This window comes from Numenius arquata, chromosome 1 (assembly GCF_964106895.1).
Source record: "Numenius arquata chromosome 1, bNumArq3.hap1.1, whole genome shotgun sequence".
Lineage (NCBI taxonomy): Eukaryota > Metazoa > Chordata > Aves > Charadriiformes > Scolopacidae > Numenius > Numenius arquata.
Window position 1 is genome coordinate 74,716,331 of NC_133576.1, and position 20,402 is coordinate 74,736,732.

The 20,402-nt window shown below is 40.6% G+C and overlaps 1 protein-coding gene across 2 annotated transcripts in view; it reads left to right on the forward strand.

Moving 5' to 3' along the window:
* RASA3 (RAS p21 protein activator 3) overlaps positions 1–20,402 on the forward strand; it is a 134,321-nt gene that overhangs the window by 53,836 nt on the left and 60,083 nt on the right. For both annotated transcript variants that reach the window (XM_074144284.1, XM_074144293.1), the window contains exons 3-4: positions 472–575; positions 11,826–11,920. In XM_074144284.1, coding sequence (XP_074000385.1) covers positions 472–575; positions 11,826–11,920 — 199 coding nt within the window. The remainder of the gene's footprint in view (positions 1–471; positions 576–11,825; positions 11,921–20,402) is intronic.

Consider the following 20,402-nt stretch of genomic DNA (forward strand, 5'->3'; position numbering starts at 1 on the left):
CTTTTAAAAATAAATAATTAATAATAAAAACTATATATGCCATGAACCATGCTTTATTTTGGCTCATCCTGTTCGTGTGTATGCTTTTGTGATCTCTGTCGTAATGGTCTATTGTCAGCATAGTGCGGCAACAGGGGCATTTCTCCACTATTCAAGGCACTGTATGTTAACAAATAACTTGCTCTCTGCCCTCTTTGTTTAAGGACACTTGTTTTTCAGGTAAAAAGAAGTATCTGTTCTTTTTCGCACGTTAAAAAAAAAATCTTGTTCTGTGGGCATTTAAGACAGTTGGGAATGAGCCAAAGCGCAACAGTGCTTGAAGGTGCACCTTCATGGGCGGGAGAGACCGTCACAGTCCAGAGTGATATTCTAGGTGTGAGGTATAAGTAGGCTGGCTCCTCCAGGATACCATCACTAATTTCTTTTTTTCTGTGTGTGTGTTTCTGTCTATGTTGTTGTCTTTTTACTCAGCCCCTTCTATGGAGAAGACTTTTACTGTGAAATTCCTCGGACCTTTCGCCATCTGTCATTTTATATTTTTGACAGAGATGTTTTTCGAAGGGATTCCATCATAGGTATGTGTTCTAAATTATCTTTACAATTTACTTCTCTTGGATTTTAACTGTTGGATCGTATGTAGCCTTATGAGTTGGGGTCTTGATAGAACTGTCAATGACAGTGGTGAGTACTGGTCAGTATTGTCCTTTTTTGACAAGTGACAAAAATGCCTTCGTTATTGCATATCATAAAAAAGACTGGGAGATAAATGCTGTCAGTTATGATAGCAAATGCAGATTGCAGTTTAACTGAAATATGCAATAAAGCATTGTTTAAATGTTGGCAACATCATTTGTTACTGCATTATTTTTTTCCTAAATACAAGGCCTTTAGTCTTACAGGTTTCCAGGGCTCATTACACTTACCTGCATGCAGTATTGTTAAACTATGACTACCTTAATGACATTAATACCTTAATAATAGCTACTGGTCATAGGTACTCACAGTACAATGATGACAGATTTTTATAGAGAGTATCAGAGCAAGCTATTGTCTACAGAATAGCTCTGAAAGACTTCCAGTGCCCGTTTAACACGGGCGAGACCTCTGCTTTTCCAGATATTATTTCCCATGCATATCACCTGCAGCAAATTGCATGACACTCCCATTTGTCTCTTCAGGGATAAAAGCTTTGTAAAAGCCTAGTTGTCATTGAGTGGAGCAGTTTCCACTTTAAGTTTTTTTAGCTTTGGGTTTTTTTTAAAGTTTTTTATCTCTTACTTTTGAAGTAAGTCTACTGACTTACTACTTCTAGTTCATTATAGCATGACTATGCCTATCAATGAAGTGTGGATATCTTAGAATCATGGAATCATAGAATCATCTAGATTGGAGGGAGATTGTCTGATGTTGAGCAACAGTTTGTATAATTCTGTAAAATGCATTATGTTAAAGTGGATAGAGTGGTGGTGCAGATCTCTTCATATGTATCTTTACATTACACTAGTTTATCATGCAGTAACTAGCTCTTTCTTTAATTATTGTTTTATATTTTCCATATGAGCTAGGAAACTAGGTCATCATTCTCTTTATGTCCCTAACTGAGCTCATGTGTGTACAGCATCTAGCATCCTGGGGAGGGAGGGGGTCAGTTTCTGATTTTTGAGGGAGCTTTTAGAAAGCTCTTTGGTCTCTCTAATCTCTAGTTTCCCCTTGTAAGGTGAAAGTAATATGTCCTTTCTTTCAACTGTTGAGTTTTTCATTGTTGAAATTGCCTCATCTGATCCTCCTGTGTGTGTCACCCATTTTCTGCAGCAGCAGTGACCCATAAACAAGCCATAGGCTAGGATTTTTCTTGCTCTACCTCTCTTGGAACATGGGTCTCTGAACACTTAACACAAACCAGACCTATGAAATTGCAGATGGAGAAGTGCAAATTGTTTCCTTTTCTCCATGTTTCCTAACTTCCTGTTTTAATAATCAAGCTCTGACATTGGAGGGGAATTTTTTCTTCAGGAGCTGCTAGAGTAATCTTGTCTTAAAGGTACTGGGAGCAGTTTGTGCAAAGAATGACTTGGAGAAGATATGAAGAGACTCTTGTTTGGATGCCTGAATGATTGATCAGGTTTCTATTTTTCACTGCCTCTTCAGGAAACAGTAATGTTGACTTTTGTATGTGTTGCAGAACCCATAGGTAGGCAGTCTGGTGTGTTACTATACTGATGTAGCACTAAAAGTCAAAATTCCCCTGTTATCTGTCTACACTGAGATTGTAGGGAACTCTTTCATTGGAACTAAGTCTGTAATATTTAAAAGGAGTAGCTCCTCTATGTGTATCTTCAGTTCAATCTTAAGAGACCTTTTCTTGAAGAGCCTTGAGCAAGGGAGGTTTGGAAGAGGTCCCTACTGAAAAAGTTTGGTCAGAGTAGTGCTAGACTAGGCTCTTTTCCCAGAACTGCCGAATTCTGCGAATAGGGGCCCTTTGTGTGCATTACAGAGGTCGCTTGTTATATTATGTCATCATGAGACACTTAATGCTGAAGCAAATGTGGTTACCCGTGCTCAACCAGCAATGAACTTTCTCAGAGAAGGGAGTTGGGAGTTGTGTCTTCCATCCAGGGAGACTAATTTTAAGTTCAGATGTTACTGAGCTTGTGAATTTGCCTGTATTTCCCATGTGATCTCCTATGTTTAAAACATCTGTTTGCATTGTTTGTTTGGCTGGTTTTGAGGGGGTTTCGAGACAGAGAGAGAACACAGAGTGCATGTGTGTAAAAATGGTGAGAATTTGGCAAGTAGCTATTATTTGAAAGTGGTTGGCTAGCAGAGTTTATTTTGAATCACTGTTCAGTATTGCCAGAACTTTCTCTTGATGTTGTAATACTGATTTCCAGGGTGACTGGAGCTCAGAGTAGGCATGCTTTTATTTATTCAAATATGAAGTCCAAGTTTGTGACGGTAAATTCTTTAACATCCAAAACGCAACTCAGTGTGTGACAGATGAGAAGGCTCAAGCCACCAAAAGCGGAAGGAGCAGGGGCAAGAAAATGAAAAACAAGAACCCCCTGAAACCTCTGACAGAAACTTCCGAGGCGAACCAAACAAATTCAGAAACTGAAACGCATGTGTAGCGATACGTTTTGGAACATACTGTAGTATTTTGGCTTACAGGATGAGAGGATTGTGCAGATAAAGATATCTTTGAGTTTGCATGTTTGTTTATTACATTTGCATTTTCCTAGTTGTAATTCGTTAAGTCATGTAGGATTTTGTTAGCTAAACAGACACAACTGCATCTCAGAAGAATCTTGGCTGCTTGTTGAAATGCAAATATAATAAAGAAAATGCAGGGCTCAGTGGATCTGAAATATAACTTGTCTTTTTTTTAGATACAATGTAGCAAATATACAGTTACTGTGGAAATAAGCTAGTCTTAAGTTGTTTAATTGATATTGTGTGTCTCAACTGTTCCTGGTTAGAGTTTATATACTGATTTATATACTATGTTGAAATGCTTTGAGTAGGAAATGTACTACTGAAAGTGATGGTAAATTCTATTTAAAATTAGATTTGTTTGTTTCCAAATGATCAACTAGGAGTAGTGGGCCAATTTGATGGAACGTGTCTGTGTAATACATAGGATAGCTATTTCCATCTAGTTGTTACAATCAGAAAAACATTGAGGAGATGGGGTTAACCTGAAAAAACTGTCAATTGGTACCCCTCCAGTAGTAAGGGGGAAAAAATGCCTCTGGCTGGATGCAGTAGATGGAATATTAGGATAGTAGTGCTGCTAAATAAGGCAAATATGTGTTCTTTAATGATTGAGTTTTCAGGTTTTTAGAAACGTTGTATGAGGCAGGCTGTGCCAATATAGTGGGACAGAAGGCTTTTCTCACCTGTTAATAATTGAGCTAGATTTAGTGAAGAAAACCATCTACATGATATGCGCTGACCTAGTACTCTCCTAGGTGTGTAATGAACAGTTCAGGCTGCCAGGCTGTGACCCTGAATGTATAGATCAGTTAAAAAACAGGAAATGTGCCACACCAAGTCATTTAACACTGTGCTGAAAGAATAGTTAATATAATATGCCCTTATCACCCATATCACCCTTCAGGTGACAAGTAAACAATTATTTATTGTCTACTTAAATCATAAATCATGTTTGTTTCTCCCCCCCCTCACCCCTAGCACTTCATTTGCTTTCGTAACAGATGTGTGTAACTGACTTGCTAACATCTGTGTTAGCTAGGAACCTGAACAAAACAAAGTGCACCCCCTGTGAAGTTCTGAGGGGAAGAAGTAAATTCACTATATCAAATCTTGGCCCCTGTACTGCATTGGGAGTAAGAACTTGCAGAACAAAGTTTGTTGCGCTCCTGGCTGAGGAGGAGGCTTGGTTGGGGATGCTGATGGAATGGTACTGAATAAAGCATGGATGTGAAATGCCTAAGCTCTTCAGTGAGGGAGCAGAAAGTCAGTGGGGACAAGACTAGCAAGTGATTCTGTTAATTACATTTACTTAACTGCTGTAAATCACCTTCATGGAGGTTATTAGGTGTGTTCTACAACAAATTGAAACTCCTGTGGCCATTGTATCCTGGCAGGTTGTGACTGTCTTCCTGCTTAATACCATATGAGCTGGAGCAAAGTAAGGCAATAAAACAAATTTGCCTTTAGAGGTAATTAAACCTAGCTGCTGTGGACTAAAGTAGATGAAACCAAATCATAGCTCATGGACACTCTCACAGAATGAATACACCCTGGAACTGAAAGTTGTTTGAGGCTTGCATGTTTGAGGTGACTGTGCCTTTGTTAATGACTACTTCCAAAGCTGAGGAGATGTGTTTGTAGAGTTGCCACAATTATTACCAAGTGTCCAAGCAAACCATCTACCATTATTAGGTAACTGTTCCTAAATGTAGCTGAAGCGTTACCTTTTGATTATTTTATTGGTTTAAAAGAAGAATTGAAAAAAAATCATCCCTGCTAAATTATGCTTCCTGCTAGCTAAATGGAGGAAAGATCTTCCAATACAGGGCGAAGCAGAGATCAAGATTTTAATGCAAAATTGTGTTCCTCTGTTTCCTCCACCCTGACCATGGTTTAGCAGCATTCACAACTTGGTTTACTGTTTCTGTAGTGTACTGTTGGATGACATGGGAATAATGTCTACTCAGTATAGTATAAATATAGCTACTAATGAAATAAAGGAAACAGATGACTCTGTCCCACAATGACAAGTCTTGAGAAGCTATAAACTAGAATTATCCTGAGAAGATTCTCTACTGTTGCATAGGAAGCCTAAAATAAATACTTTCTGCACAGAATAAATTGTTAGGATGCACTTGCAATATCTTTAAACATAACAGATTGTCACAAAAGCAGGAAAACAAAGTTGAGCTTTCAAAAATACATATTTTTCCTTTTTCCTCTTACAAGTACACATATTATAAACAAAACTACTGAGCATAATGTGCTAGAACCTCAACTGTCCTTTTATGCAACCCTCCTCCTTACCAAATGAGTGTTAATACTATCTGTATTTGGAATATCATCATAGATCCATCCTCTCATCTCACCTCTGACTACTGTAGTTTGAACTGGGCTTTCTGTATTTTATGCAGTTCTGGACTTTATCTCAGCAGTAGCAGATGTTAAGCAGTCCCTGTCTGCTTATGCCTCACTTGAACTAAGAAGAAGGTGCAGTAGCAATGACTTCTGGTGGCAGTACTTGGAAGGAGCTGGTGATGAAGGGGATGGAGGAGGTGGTTGTTCAGTGCAGGCAGCATGCTCAGGGTCTTGTTGCATACTGTAAGGCAGACAACAGTGACTGCAAGTCTAGATTTTAGGGACTGCTATCCCACTGCAATCAGGCATGGGCTATACCACCTTTCTCAAAGGTGTGGGCGCTTTAACACCCCAGAGAGCAGCTGGCAGAGAATTGATACCAGGGGTGTGGTTGGGTAGATTTTTGTTTTGGTGGTGGTTTTTTGTTTTGTGGTGGGGTTTTCTTGTTTGCTTGTTTGGTTTTGTTTGGTTTTTGACAGGAGGGAGGAGTTGAAATTGCAATGTTAAGCCAGGCATGACCTTTAGGATTGTGGCCAGAAAAACTACCCGGATAGAGAATAGTCCATGTGATGCTGCAGCTTCCTTTTTTTAAGGATAAGCTATGTCTTATCCGCAGCCTTCTTTTCTCTGCCTTGTTATCCAAAATAAATCCCACAAAGGGGAAAAATGGGTTTCCTAAGTGATACTATATTTGGACTAGTTATTAAAAAAACCCAAACAACACTGGGGTCATGAATATAGTACTCAGTAACTTCAGTACTCTGTGAAGGATGCACTGCTGCTGTGCTGGAAGTGTTCTGCTACGTTGTCACTACTAATTCTTACCCATGGTAGCAGATAGTCTAGTAGTTCTTGTGCTTCATGGTGCACTGCACAGGAGCTGAGGGGGAGCCATTCTGCTGCTTCTAAGGCTCTGAAGCCTTATGTTGCCCCTAATTCTCTTCTCATCCTTATTTTTCTAATCCTCAAGTAGGGAGATTGCTTGTTTCAGTCTTTTTCTGTGTTACGGGGAGCGGTGAGTGAATTTGTGCTGCTGTTGAACAAGGCAGGCATCTAGCCCTTTTTGTCTTGCAAAGTTTCTGTACTTTCAATTGATGACACATAACCTTTCATATACATATAATTATAGAATCCCAGGTAGTCTGGAACAGTGGCAGTGCTTCTAGGTTGGACATTTCAAGGTAATTCTAGTTTCATGAGGCTTTCACAGCCTAATATGTTGATTAAAATGGATTCTGATTTGTCCTTAGTCTTTTCAGCTATTGCAAGTGACTCTCCTTCATATCTGTTACTTCAAATGAATTAACTGATACAGTGTCTTTGCACTTAATATACTAGCATGAAGCAACTTCTGAACTAGCTTCCATGTTCTCTTATTGCCTAATATTGCAGTACATAGGAGGCAAAGTAGTCACTGCTCAGAGCTGAGAGAAGACTGAATTAATTAGGCATTTGGGGCCTTTTAATGAGTGACTCAAACCTAACCCTTTACAGTAGATGAACTATACTGCCAGTCAGTGTTAATGGAGTATGTTGTATTAAAAATGTTACATTATATTGCTTCAGCTCAGTTGGCAGCAATATGTGATGTTCTGTGGTTTTCACTGTGCAAATATTCTAAGATAACTTAAAGCAAAGATACAAGAGTTCCTGAAGTGTTTTGTTTCTAGGGTTCTATAAAATAACTGTTGAATCACTTTTTCTAGTAGAGCCTGGTGCCCTTTTGAAATTACAGACTCCTGTCCTGTTGCTGTCTGACTTCAGTAAAGGAATATATCTTCTGCTAATCTAGCATCTGACATGAATATTCACATATCTCAGCTGTGAAGCAAATATTCTGCAAACTGGCAAATGAGATGTAATCCTCAAACTGGTGCCTAATCCTTTTGTCACCAACGGGTAATCCAGACAGAGGTAGTTGTGACTGGATGGAGGATGCTTGAACCAAATTATCAACTGTTAGTCTTTGTATGGAATTGTTAGACCCTGAAGTAACAAGCCCAGGCACGTCCAGGGACAAGCTAATGGGCTGCATTGACTTGCCTGGGAAGACTGTTTGAAACTCCAGTGAGGGATGGGCGCTTGAGGGTGCGGTGCTTGCACAGCCACTTTCCAAAGCAGTGAAGCCAGAAATCCCTGCCCATCTCTGCGTATTTCTGCTTCTGTGTCCAAATTATTGACCTTCTGCTATCTTCTAACTGTGTTAATGTGACTCTCTTGAGCGGGGAAACCATAAAACAGGTCAGTTGAAATGATCTGTGTGTTAAAAATGCCAACAACACCCACATATGACCCCTGAAACTTCCCTTCTCCTCCCCCAGAATGTTTATTTTCTTTGTTTAGTGTTTTTTAGTTTGGATCGGTTTCCTCAACAGTTTCAATACAGCCTGCTGCAGGGACAGGGGTGGGGAAAGTAGGAGGCTCTTAAATCAGGTTGCACTAGGGATTGTGAAGTGGAATTTGCACCCTTAGGACCATCCAGGCCCTAGGTAGTAACTTCATTCATCCATGAGCTGGCTATGTGTTTGAAATAATAGGTTGTTGGTAGATATTTTTTTTTTTTTCCCCAGAGAGATTCACAGAAGGAAGTGGTCAGGTGTGGCACGTCGCATCTTGATTTTGAACACAGGGCTTAGAATTTAAGTGTACCAGTGAAGATCTGTTCAGTCTGAACTGGAGGGACATGGGGACATTGCTGCCATATGGTGAAGAACGTGTAGGAGTGTGTGGGGTTTCACTACTCTTTCCCCCCAACTTGAGGTGAATGTCAGACTTCGGAAAGAAATTAGTGCAGATGAGAAGAAAGCTTTTAACTCATTGTTGCTGGTCTTATTGCTGAGAATCTAATTTTTAAAAATGTAACTTAGTTCTAAGTTTTGAAGTCACACTGTACATAGTTCAGCATGCTCTGCTGTTTTCCTGCCTCCTCCCATACAGTGTCTAAAAGCTTAAACAGATCCAGAGTCTCTGCAGCCTGAGGCAGCTCTGAGGAAACCAGGAGGAGTGGCTGGGTGCCTCACCTCAGGTGCGAGTTTTGGAGTCTCACTGCTGCCTGGCAGCCATCCAAGTCTTGAGAAAAAGCATGGGACAATGGGCTCAAGTTTGGGAGCGCTCTGAAGAGCCACAAAGAGGAGAATGTCCTGTGACTGAGTGGTTGTAAACCTTTCTGACCTCTTGTGTCAGGTTTATCTTCAAGGAGAGTTGTAGGCTCTTACCATGTAGTGTCAGGTCAAATGACAGGTGCCAACAGCTTGTGATTATTGGCCTAGATTTAACCTAGTTCTGGGGAGGCTAGAAGTTGTTTGAGCCAGGTCAGATGTAGTTCAGCTGGTGGCAGAGTAGTGACTGTATAGAGGAGGGCAGGACCTGACCATGCTCAGAAACTGCACTGTGCCTTACATGGGCCTGGTGGTGAGGAGGAGGAGGAGTGTGGGCTGGGTGAGCATATGGACATGGCCGGTACAGGCAAAGAGTTGTAAACAGAAATTGTGCAGGGCGCTCCTGTACACAGAGAACTGTTTAACAGGGCAGATCAAACAATCTGCCCTATCAGTAATATGCCTTGGTATATGTTTAGATTAGCCAAAGTGTAGGCCCTTTTTTTTTTTCTCTCCTTTCCCTCCTCCCTCCCCTTTTTTTTTTCATAGTAGATTTTTATCCTCTGTGGATCATTTGGTATACAGTGAAAAACCCTGGATTCCAGCCAGCCTAGTCAATAAGTTTCACTCATTAATAAGACTTGCTTGTGTGCAGAGCAAACAGTGCTGTTCAAACAGTTTCCTAATCAAAACAGTTGTTCCACCATGTTAACCCTCTTGGAGCTGAAGGAATGTATATCATTGCCTCCAAATATGTGCTGCAATTACAGACCGACTGTATGGTTGGAGCCGGCTGGGTTATCTTGCCATCCTTGATGCAGAGGGCAGTGGAACTCCATGCTGAAAAAGGACAGTGATAACACCCTTTATGCTACATACAGGTGCGGATGTTGGTGAACTTGTCCTTGAGTTTTCTGCAAGGACGTTCCTTGCACGGGAGGTGACTGCGAATGCGAATGAGACTGATTGAAAGATACAGGCGATGGTGTTTAGGAAGTGCATGCTACACTGCAGTTGGGTGGAGGATTTCTGCAAGAGATTAAAGGGTACAATGAGGATAGCAAGCAGTGAAAGTAAACAATTTCAAATGAGGTCCAAAGCAATTATTGGAAGGTCATGCATTTAAATTCCTCTCTCAAAATGTTTTAGAGAAACTAGGTTGCCCACAAACTGATGTGGTTGAAGAATAAGTAGAAGCTTTGAAAATACACAGCTATTGTTAGAGAGATTCTCAGCAGGGTACCTTGGTGTCTTCTGTTCAGCACAGTTCACACGTCTTATTTTCCCTTTCTTCCATATTATTTTGTAGGTTAGTGTAATTTAATTATTGCTTTTCTAAGAAGTTTCGCGTCACTTGCTCTGCATATCCTATAAAGAGCCTGCTAAAGAATCTGCCTTGTTAATCTCTAGTTTAATGTTTACCAGGAGATGGATCTGGTAATCTCTAAAGGGTGAGCAAAAGGAGGGGAGCACCAAGGGCAGAATGAGAAAGATTTAGGACTAATGGGTCAGCAGCTCTGTGAAGCCAGAGCAGAAACCCTGGCAGATACTACGGTGGGCAGCTGTAGAAGGATGGCAGAGTAGTTCAGAAACTAGGACTGGAAATCTGGAAACTATCACCAGAAGCAGCCTGAGGGTGACAGACGAATGCAGCAGCAGCTGCAGCAGGGTATGCAGAGCAGCCCAGCAAAGAGGAGGGCTGGGTGGAGCCGTCCAGCAACAGCTAAAGGAAAAGGCTAAAATTTGAGGGAACAGTGGGATGTCATAACTTCCTGCTGAGACTTTAGTAAGCTTTTAGATTTTAGAAGGGAGAATACTTTGTGTTTACCATTTTTGTAGACTTCCATCATGTGGATTTTTTATTTATTCTTTAAATTTGTTCTGTTAACATTTGCTGGGGTAATGTATCACTGACCTCTGGCCAAAATGCATGGTTTTAGGAAGTATTGAAAATCTCTCTCCCATTAAGACTGTGTTCATTGATATATTTTCTTTCTAGCAGGACTTGGTTAAAAAAGGTCTGCGTTTCTGTAGCAAAGCAGTGGTTGCAAACTGTGTGCGACCAAATCGCTCTAGCAGAGATAGTCTGCTATCAAACCACATTGCCAAAAATACAGTTTTCTCAAGGCTCGTGAACTGCCCTGGATTCTTTCCTTTGGAACATGCTGCTTTGCTCAGTGTCTAGGGAACCACCCAGCCTAAAGCTCCTTTCTGAGTATCACGTGCTTCTCAGGCATGCCATGCTCTGCTTTGTATATACAAAGAAAGATGCTTGGAAAAAGTTTCATTGCCCTTCAGAGAGTGCTTTACGTAATGCCTGAGAGACTGGGCAAGATGAAAGTTTCAGCTTTACATATATATTAGGCCTTAGCATGCATGTACCTTAGTTCATAGATGGAACTGGCTGCTGTTGCCATAACTACCAAACCAGCTAATTTGGTAGGGGCAAGAGGGGTTAAAAAAGATGGGGGGAAAAGCTTTACTGTGTTTTGTGGTGGTTTGGGGTTTTTGGTTTTGGTTGGTTTTTTTTCCCTTCCCCCTCTATACAGTCAAGGGTAGTACCTTGGTGGCTCTGGATTGCAGAATGCAATTTGAGTGAGGGAGGTAGGTCAACAGAACCTCAAAATGCAGATCTGGAAATCTGCTGTGACTTGACATCTCTACTTTCTGCCTTTCTTCTACAAAAATATATAGTGAAAAGCCTAATTGTAAAATATTGTTAGCAATAACCCCATGCATAAACTTTCTTTTGGGGTTGTTATATACATCTGCCTTAAAAATCAGAATCAAACATTCCCCTTCTCTCCAACCATTTTTGAGCTTTTCCTCTTACAAGTTTGTCATGTCAAAGAAGTAATAATGATGTTTTCACTATAAGCGTACTTACAGGCTCATCCACAGAGCCCAGTACTTCGGTCTGTTAGGTGAGTATGTTGTTAGGAATTTTAAAGTCTTTCACAATATGAAGTGGAAAAAGCTGCTCATCAGAAAGAATTATGCATTGTGTAAAAAAGTATGCCCTGAAGAAACATTTCTTTGCTCTGAAGCCTTTCTTGAATATTAAATAGTTGTTTTAAAACTTGTATTTGATGAAAATGTACTTTGGGTGAGCTATAACATGTCTTAAACTGTGCTTCTGATTTGTTTTATTTGCAGGAAAGGTAGCTATACAGAAGGAAGATCTGCAGAAGTATCATAACAGAGACACCTGGTTTCAACTCCAGCATGTTGATGCTGATTCAGAAGTACAGGTGAGATTATGTTGGCATAGGAGTATTTGTAACCGGGCCATAGTAGCTTTCTGGGTTCCAGGGCTCTAGGACAGATGTGTTGTTTCCCTACAAAAAGGAAGCATTGCTCATTATTATGGTTTAGGTTTCAGTGATATTTGCAACTTGTGTGTATGTAGGGTGAATTATGAGTGTGGGTAAATCAGTGAGGCCAGGATTCTGCCCACAGAAATAATTAAAACTATGTAAACTATCATGATCACTGGTATAAGGAGAGGTGTGGTCACCTAAAGTATCAAATAACTTCAAACCCCTGCAAGTAACTGTTGATTCCTCAGTCAGCCTGAAAATAGTAACTGCAGGTACTGTTTTAAATAATTGCGTAGGCAGGTTGTCACAGGAGTGGCAACAAGTACATCTGAGGAAAAAAAAAAAAAACAACCAACCCCACTCCTTGCCAGATTTCTAGGCCCTGCTCCAAACCATGGGAATGGTGATGATAGTATCACTCCATTTATGGTTTGATGCTTTGCAGGTTTTTGTACACAGCGATACTCTTCTTTTGTATTTACCCTCTTGAAGCAGATTCTATTTTCTATTACAGTGCTAGGTCTTGTGGAAACAGTCACTATAACAAAGCAAGAAATGGAAATGATGTAGCAGGATATCAAGTCAATATAAATCAGTTATTTTTTTTTCTCCCTCCCCGCTCCCCCGTAACTATATATTACAGGTGAATTTCAAACCACAGTATTTGCTTAGGTCACAGACATGAATGTCTGACTTGTGCAATAGTCTCCAATAAATGCAAAGGGAAACGCTGCTTAGATACTGCTGTGTGGTACAGTTGGACATAATGCCTTGGCTTTTCAGTCTTCATGCAGGTCTGCACATACCAGGTCAGAAAATACTCATTCCAAGATGTAGTGTGGTTATGTGTAGTGAAGCGTGTGTGAAAATACATTCAATGTTAGGTTTTCTGTTTATTTGGAGAGACAAATAATACACTGTTGTGCATGTGATGTAAAGAAAGCCTCATGACAGCCTGTTCAGTCCGTAACAATCTCTTGTAAAATATTGATCCTCTTTAATGCCACATTTTGATGCCAATGGTGATGGAAAGGCTTTTAACAGCCTTTTAACTTTGAGGTCTATTCTGTTTACCCTGGTCTCCCTTTCTTCCTACCCTAAAGCCTCTTACGACAGTGACTTTAAAACAATAGATTTAGTGTTTATTTCCTACAGGATATGAAGACTTTCCCTTTGTAATTTATCAGTTGAAAACCACCGATATTTGCATAAGCTTCTGCATTGTTTATTTTGTTACAATATTTACACAGAGTGAGCTTGTGGAAGCTTTTGAGACAAGGGTGCTTTCTAGGACAGCACTGGTAATGTAAGCTGTGACTCATAACAGAAAGGTTTGCAGGCAGCTCTAGCTTTTGGAGAGATGAGGAGCACCATATTTGCTGGAAAGCATGTTGTCTGTAATTGTTTGTACAGTTTATCACTTCCGCTGTTTGTATCTTTATAAGAGTCCAACTGTTAAAAGCTGTTTCTGGGCTCTGTGATAAGCATTTATTACAACTAGTGTAAATATGAATAGGACTCTGATGATTTTATCCACTTACTTAGATGTTCTACCGTCTTTACACTAAGGTGTCTGCAAGAGGGCTTTGTGTTTTCCATAATAGTGGGAGCACTATTTTGTACAAATTCCTGTGCAAGTGAAGATAGCTAAATGAAGGAGTATTCTTGTGTTTGTGGTTTTTTTACATTTGTGCTATCTCAGTTGTATCTTTGTCTAATCACTTATTCTTTTTTTATTTTATAAATGAAGATATTTGTTAATGGTAAGTATTTTCACAATGTTACTCAGGTTTTTCTCCAATTTTAAAGCAAATACTAGTAGTCAAAAAGCAGTTTTAATGTGCCAGCTATCAGTTTTGTCATTTTAGCAGTTGTCCCCATTGGCCACATAGTCTAGTGGGTTAAACATTGAGCTGCGTACCAGGGAACTCTTGCATCTTATTTCTGGTTTTGTCTGCCAGTGGCCCAATGGCCTTAATACTGTTTTCCATGTTGTACAGCACTTCGTGGCTATTTAGTTATGCATCACAGCACTGCGGTAAGCTACTGTCACTCCTACAATTTTAATACCATGAGAAATAAGTGGCAAAAAGAATGTGACTTGCTTGAGGTCATACAAGTCAGAGTGAGGAATTAAGGAAAAAAAAAAAAGTATCAGAGAGACCAGGTTTCTAATTCTTTCTAATTCATTAGGCTGTGATATGAAAGAAACTGGGTGACAGTGATAAGCCTGTATAGGACTTGACTGTGGGCAAAGCCTGTAAATATCCAGGTTTTAAGCAGACCAATCAGCAGAGTCGGAAGCTGAAAACCAGTTTAAAATGAATGGATTGTTGAAATATTAGTGATCTTGGGTGCTATAGTTCTCAGATGCCCAGTTCTGGGACAAATTTGTCCTCATTTTTCAGAACAAAAGGACAGATTTGAAATTATGAATAATAACATTTCTGATGTAAGAACTGGTATTTTGAGCTGTCTACCTGAAGTTTAATGAGTAGAATTTAAAATTTTGCTCTTGACATGGTTTGGACCTCACTGTATGAGCTCCAGAAGTGGTACACATTTTCAAATGGCGATACTTTTTTCTGTCTTCATATGTAGAGAGGGAATAAGATGTGATGTGGAGATATTTCTCTTTTTTTTTTTTTGCAAGTGCAAAATAATACAACAAACAAACAAATAGGATTTTAGTGTTAATGGAATTTGAGTGGATTTCTTAATATTTTTGTGCTGTTTTCTCTAATTTTATTCAGAAGCTATGGCTCTAACTATTCTGATGCTGTATAAAATAAATAAGCCTATATATATTTTTTAAAAAATCAGAATATAAGTGGTAATGTTGTATAACTCCATCAGACATAGCTGCCAAAGTGTTTATCTTAAGGCTTTGCATTCAGTTTCAGGGTTTTCCAATGTTGCTAATTCTTACTGTCTTATAAAGATGTTTTCTGTTGTCAGGAGTGCAAGGTGAGATTGTGACTTGATAAACTCTATGGCAGATGAGAATGTTACTGACAGGAGGACTGCGTAAATTGTAAACCTACACAGATATGAGCATTACTGTCAGATGCTTTAATGCCACATCCATTTATTGCTTGGCAGTAAGATGTACTGGAGTCTGGCATGATTGCTCATCTTGAATTAAAAATTGGGGCATTGTCCACCTTGGTGAAGAGCTGCTGAGAGGCCTGTAATCTTGCCATGACTGCTGCTGTTTGGTGTGCACAGGCCTGTGCCAAATGGTACAGGTGCTGTGCAGCTGCTCAGCCCACAGATACAGATTGGGCCATTACCCACCCATGTGCCCTTTGTGGCTTTTGTTCATCATTTCATCTCGCAAACGAGTTAGTTGAGGTAATCAACACGATCAGGTGCACCTGAATTTCCCTTCTTCTAAGTGGGTGGGTAACAGTAGCCATTAGAACACAGCCCTGTGTCATTCCGTGATAGACTGTAATTGCCCCTTGGGTTTGACAGGCCCAGACATGTATTCTGTTGGTTAATCAATGCCCCCAGATCTTACTGTCTGGTTTTGCTGTCAGTAGTTTGAAAATAACATTGCGTAGTCTGCTGTAGTCCTGTCAATGCATACCCTAAATGCTGTTTAGATATAACCTGGCTGATGAAACTGTTGTGCTGGTGTTCTGTGGAGAAAAAAAATATTAAACTGCAGCAAAACTGTATTTGTGTTTGGTATACAAATACGAGATCAGATTACTTCTGAATATTTCCTTTTTAAATATACTAAACCATATTAAATCTTATCAGGAACGTTTCTTATACAGAGTGCAGAATGAAACTTGACAACAGCCTTTAAATGCATAATTCGTGGTTTAACTTTACACACTGGAAAACTTGTCCGGAAATTATGAAGCTGTAACCAGGTGGCTTTGTGCGGTTTTACTTGAAGGAATTTTAACTTCCCGTCTTCTGATAGAGCCTGCCGACTCCTCAGTGCAACACTACCATACCCAGAGCTGAATACCTAGTGTCTGACAGTACGAGTGCCCAAATATTTCAGTGGGAAGTAAATCAGGAATTGAGCCATTACTGAAAATGGTTTAATTTTTGCATTGAAATAGACTATGAAAAATCAGGCAGCCTCAGCTGGAAGGGAGGGACTAGCAACAGAAGACACAACTTTCTAAGCTTTTTGACGATGGTTAAAGCATGATGTGGCACACTTTCCATGGGATGCGTCTTTTTTTCTACTAGTCATTTGTCTTTCAGGACCTGCTATATTCTGATTCTTGTGCTTTTTCTTGACTGGAATCTAAAACTGCCATGGTATTGTGTCTACATCTCTCTTGATCCGTGAATGTTTGCCTTTCCTTCACATCCAGAAGTTTACCCAACAGTAACTGGTTCAGATATTTGCCTGGGGCTGTAGATGACAGATGCTTCCAGTGGTCCATGTGTTCTCAGTGGAATTTAAGCCCAAGTGCACATGGGATCTTTAAAACCTTTCCTGTTTTTTCAGTAGTTTTCCCCTTCATTTTTTTTCACAGTAACTTCAGCCCTGCATAGTTCAAGTCTATTTTGTGAAGTTTGAGCTTTGCAACCCAAATACCCTTTGTGTACATGTAATCAGTGAAGCGGTTAAAGATCCGGAGACATTCTGATTAATACCAAAATACACCAGCATACTCCAAACCATGTAGTCTGTATATGCCAAAGCGGGGGAGAAATGAAAGGAGAGTTAGATCATTCTGACATGTTTTCCTGTACAGGCTCTTGCTTTAAAAGTTCCCCTTTTCAAGTGTGCCTTGAGTTACTTCCTCCACAGCACTGGCAAATGTGAAATGGTCATGTTTCTTACAGCTGAGTTCTCATTACTAAATGACAGAGTGCTTTTCCAAAGCCAGCCATGCTCCAGGTCTTATGTAAAAGTCATTGTTGGGGGCGAAAAGATCTGACATAAAAACTTGAAAATTGCTCATTTCCCTTTCTTCCTCATAAGAAACTTTGATGTGTCTGAAACATATCTATTTGGCTATCAGCTTTAAGGGAAAAAAAAAAAAAAAGGAATGTAAAGGGCAGATACCCAACACTGAGGAAGCAAATTGTCTCACATTTTAACCTTCTATACTCAAAGCTTTGTGCAAAAGATTTACTGATGTTAAGAAGTACTTTCTTCAGACACCAAAAGCCCTTCCTCCTCCTTCCGCCACATTAGCATTTTGCCCACACAAGCCTTTGACTATTGTTGATTAAAGATGCCTGTTCTTGAGTATGGACTGGTAGGAGTGTCAGGTGGTGGACTATGCATCATTATTGGAAAACATTACTTACAGGAACGTTTGGAGTGTATGTCTGAAATGCTTTTGTTGTGCTGGAAATCACGACTGACTCTGAAATGATGTCTGTATATTAGCTAGGGCTATATATCCAGGGCACTCTGTGCTGCTCAGAAAACCTCCCCTCCTCTGTCAGCACCTTCCCATTGAATGCAGAATCTGTACCCCAAGCGTCAGGCTTCATGAATGAAATCCTGGTCTTGCTAGGGTGGGAGTTTTGCCATGACTTCAGCAGAGCCAAGGTTTCACCACAAGGTTTTGAATTAGCTCTTCTCCATTCAGTCCTGTGTGACAGTTAGAGAAGATTATCCCAGATCTGCAGGGGAAGCTGGAAGTGTGTTACTCTGTTATTTTCTTTTGCCTGCATAATATTGTGGAAGTTGCCACATTCTCTCCTGTATCTGCCTGCTTCCTGTTGTCTAAATCAATGCTTTTTATGTATGTAGAGCAAATTGTATTGAACTGGAATGGCTCTGATGCTAATTGTTACTTATCTGTAAACCCCTATTCTTAAGAAAAACTAGGTTGAGCAAATTGTCTTTTAACAGCTGTACAGGGCTGTTTCGCTCCAGTGACTGACAGAATTATCTACTCTATTAAACAGTTAAGAGCATTTCAGGCTCACTGTCCAACACTGGCATTAACTCTTTGTGTGGGTATTTAAATGGTTCTAACGTAAAGATGAGTCAGTGACACATTTTATATAACCTACTGTAAGCATGAGTATATGCAAATTGCAAAAAGAAGAAGCTGCTTCCAGGCTCGGTATCAGCTTCCCACCACACACAGGAAATAAATGGGTGTTACCCTCTGTTTTATGAACAGTGGCTTTTAGGTTTCTCTCTTTGAGTTGTTTTGAAAAGGGTTGAAATCTTTGTTTTGATAGGATGGGAAGATTCTCAAGGCTACATGCTTACCGACAAAATTATTTCAGAGAACTGAATCATGCATCAGCAATGGTAAATAATGTTTGATAAATGAAAGACCAGTTATTAACCAGATCCTGCTTTGTGGCAAGACTTCCTCCCTATGTGACCGTAAGAGCGTTGTATTCAGACTTACCAGTACAAAGGGGTAAGACAGTCTATCTGGTTTTGGTCTGTTACTTGTGAAAAGCCTAGCTGGTAACATGGCATGTTATACTGCTGAATAATAAATATACATTATTTCAAAATAACATACCTGGATTCTGTATCTGCAGAGCACAGTTAGTCTGGGGAAATGAAAACCAGGTGGCTTTCATTCACAATATCTATATATTGTATTGCATCAAAATACTTGAGAGGAAAACATGACTAATTATAAGGATTTTGACCATATGGAGGTATTCTTCCTTTAGAGAAATAGGAAGGCTAATATTGTGCCATGTGAGGATGTTTGCCAGTTACTGAGCAATTCTGACATGCTTGCACATATGGAGACCGAGCAGACATCAGTTCTGATTTGCCCAGCATTTATGAATCCATGCGGTGTTCGTTAGAGCTGTTGCACTTTCCTCAGTGATAGACTGGATTTTGTTCCAGATTCTTGTGTGCCATGCTGTGGTCCAGCATGCAGGCTAGGATCTGGAGCATGAGGGAGTTTATCTTCCCCCTTTACTCTGCCCTGGTGAGGCCCCATCTGGAGTACTGTGTCCAGTTTTGGGCTCCCCAGTTCAAGAAGGACAGGCAACTGCTGGAGAGGGTACAGCAGAGGGCTACAAAGATGATTAGGGGCCTGGAGCATCTCTTACGAGGAGAAGCTGAGGGACTTGGTTCGTTTTAGTCTAGAGAAGGGAAGCCTGAGGGGGATCTGATCAACACTTATAAATATTTAAAGGGTGGGTGTCAAGAGGATGGGGCCGGTCTTTTTTCAGTGGTGCCCAGGGATAGGACAAGAGGAAATGGGCACAAACTGGAACATAAGAAGTTCCATCTAAACATGAGGAGGAACTTCTTTACTTTGAGGGTGGCAGGGCACTGGAACAGGCTGCCCAGAGAGGTGGTGGAGTCTCCGTCTCTGGAGACTTTCAAAACCCGCCTGGACATGTTCCTGTCCAACCTGCTCTAGGTGGACCTGCTTTGGCAGGGGGTTGGACTAGATGATCTCCAGAGATCCCTTCCAACCCCATCGCATTATGTGATTCTGTGATCCTTAGACCTTTCCCAGCCACCTGCAGCTCTCTGCTAAAGGAAGGAGCAGCTGTCACAGCAGCAAATATAGACAGCAGACAAACTCTTCCTCCTGTTCTCCAACCTGCCATTAGGCTGTGGCCTTATGTGGGGCTGCTGTTAATACTGCAGGGCTGGATTTACTTAAAGCAGTAGCTGCACGCTTGGTCTTTCCTCTCCCACTCATGGACAGTGTTTAGTGAGCCCTTAGAGTTTGGGTCAGTTTTATTGTTCGCTCTTAAGCTTTACCAGTGCCAGAAAGTGACATCTCTGAAAGCTGCCGTAGAGGGTTTCAAGTTAGACAGGGTCTGTCTAGTAACATTTGCTGTGTCCTGAAATAAAACTTGGAAAGATGGAGGAAGTAACAGAACAGGTTATCCCATGGTTTGGAATGGTCTGTGTGCAGCACGGAGTTCTTCCAACACTCCTTTCTCTAGACAGCTTGCAGCAATGGAAAGTAAACCAACACATCAGCGGTATCACAATTGCAGATTTGAGATTCCAAAATAATGAGGAGCTGGCATTAGATATGTCACTGGTTTAGCCTAGTCCTCTCCTCCAACCTGTCTCTGTTATATCACTTCCCTCCTCCGTCTCCAAGAGCTAGGGTGAGACAGCCTGCAGTCACTCTGTACCAGCAGGAAGAAGAGTAAAGAGATGGAGTTGGGTCCCAGTCCCTCTTCCCACGCTCCTGAGCAATGAGCAAGGTTGAGCTGAGCTATGGAGCTGATGAGGTTGGGGAAACTGTTCTTGGGTAAGGGTGTCCATGTGGGATAAATGTTTGGAAAACTTCTATGCAGGTACACTACCAGCTTGGAGGGGGAAGTCCCCAGCAAAATTGGGTAGGCTAGTGAGAATGGTGGGTGATCACAAGCCTTATGTCCAGCAGGTTTAATAATAGACAGATAACTTTCTAGGAGTTTTTGTGATATCAGCTATTGTTCTTTTGTAGAAGAATGAATTATA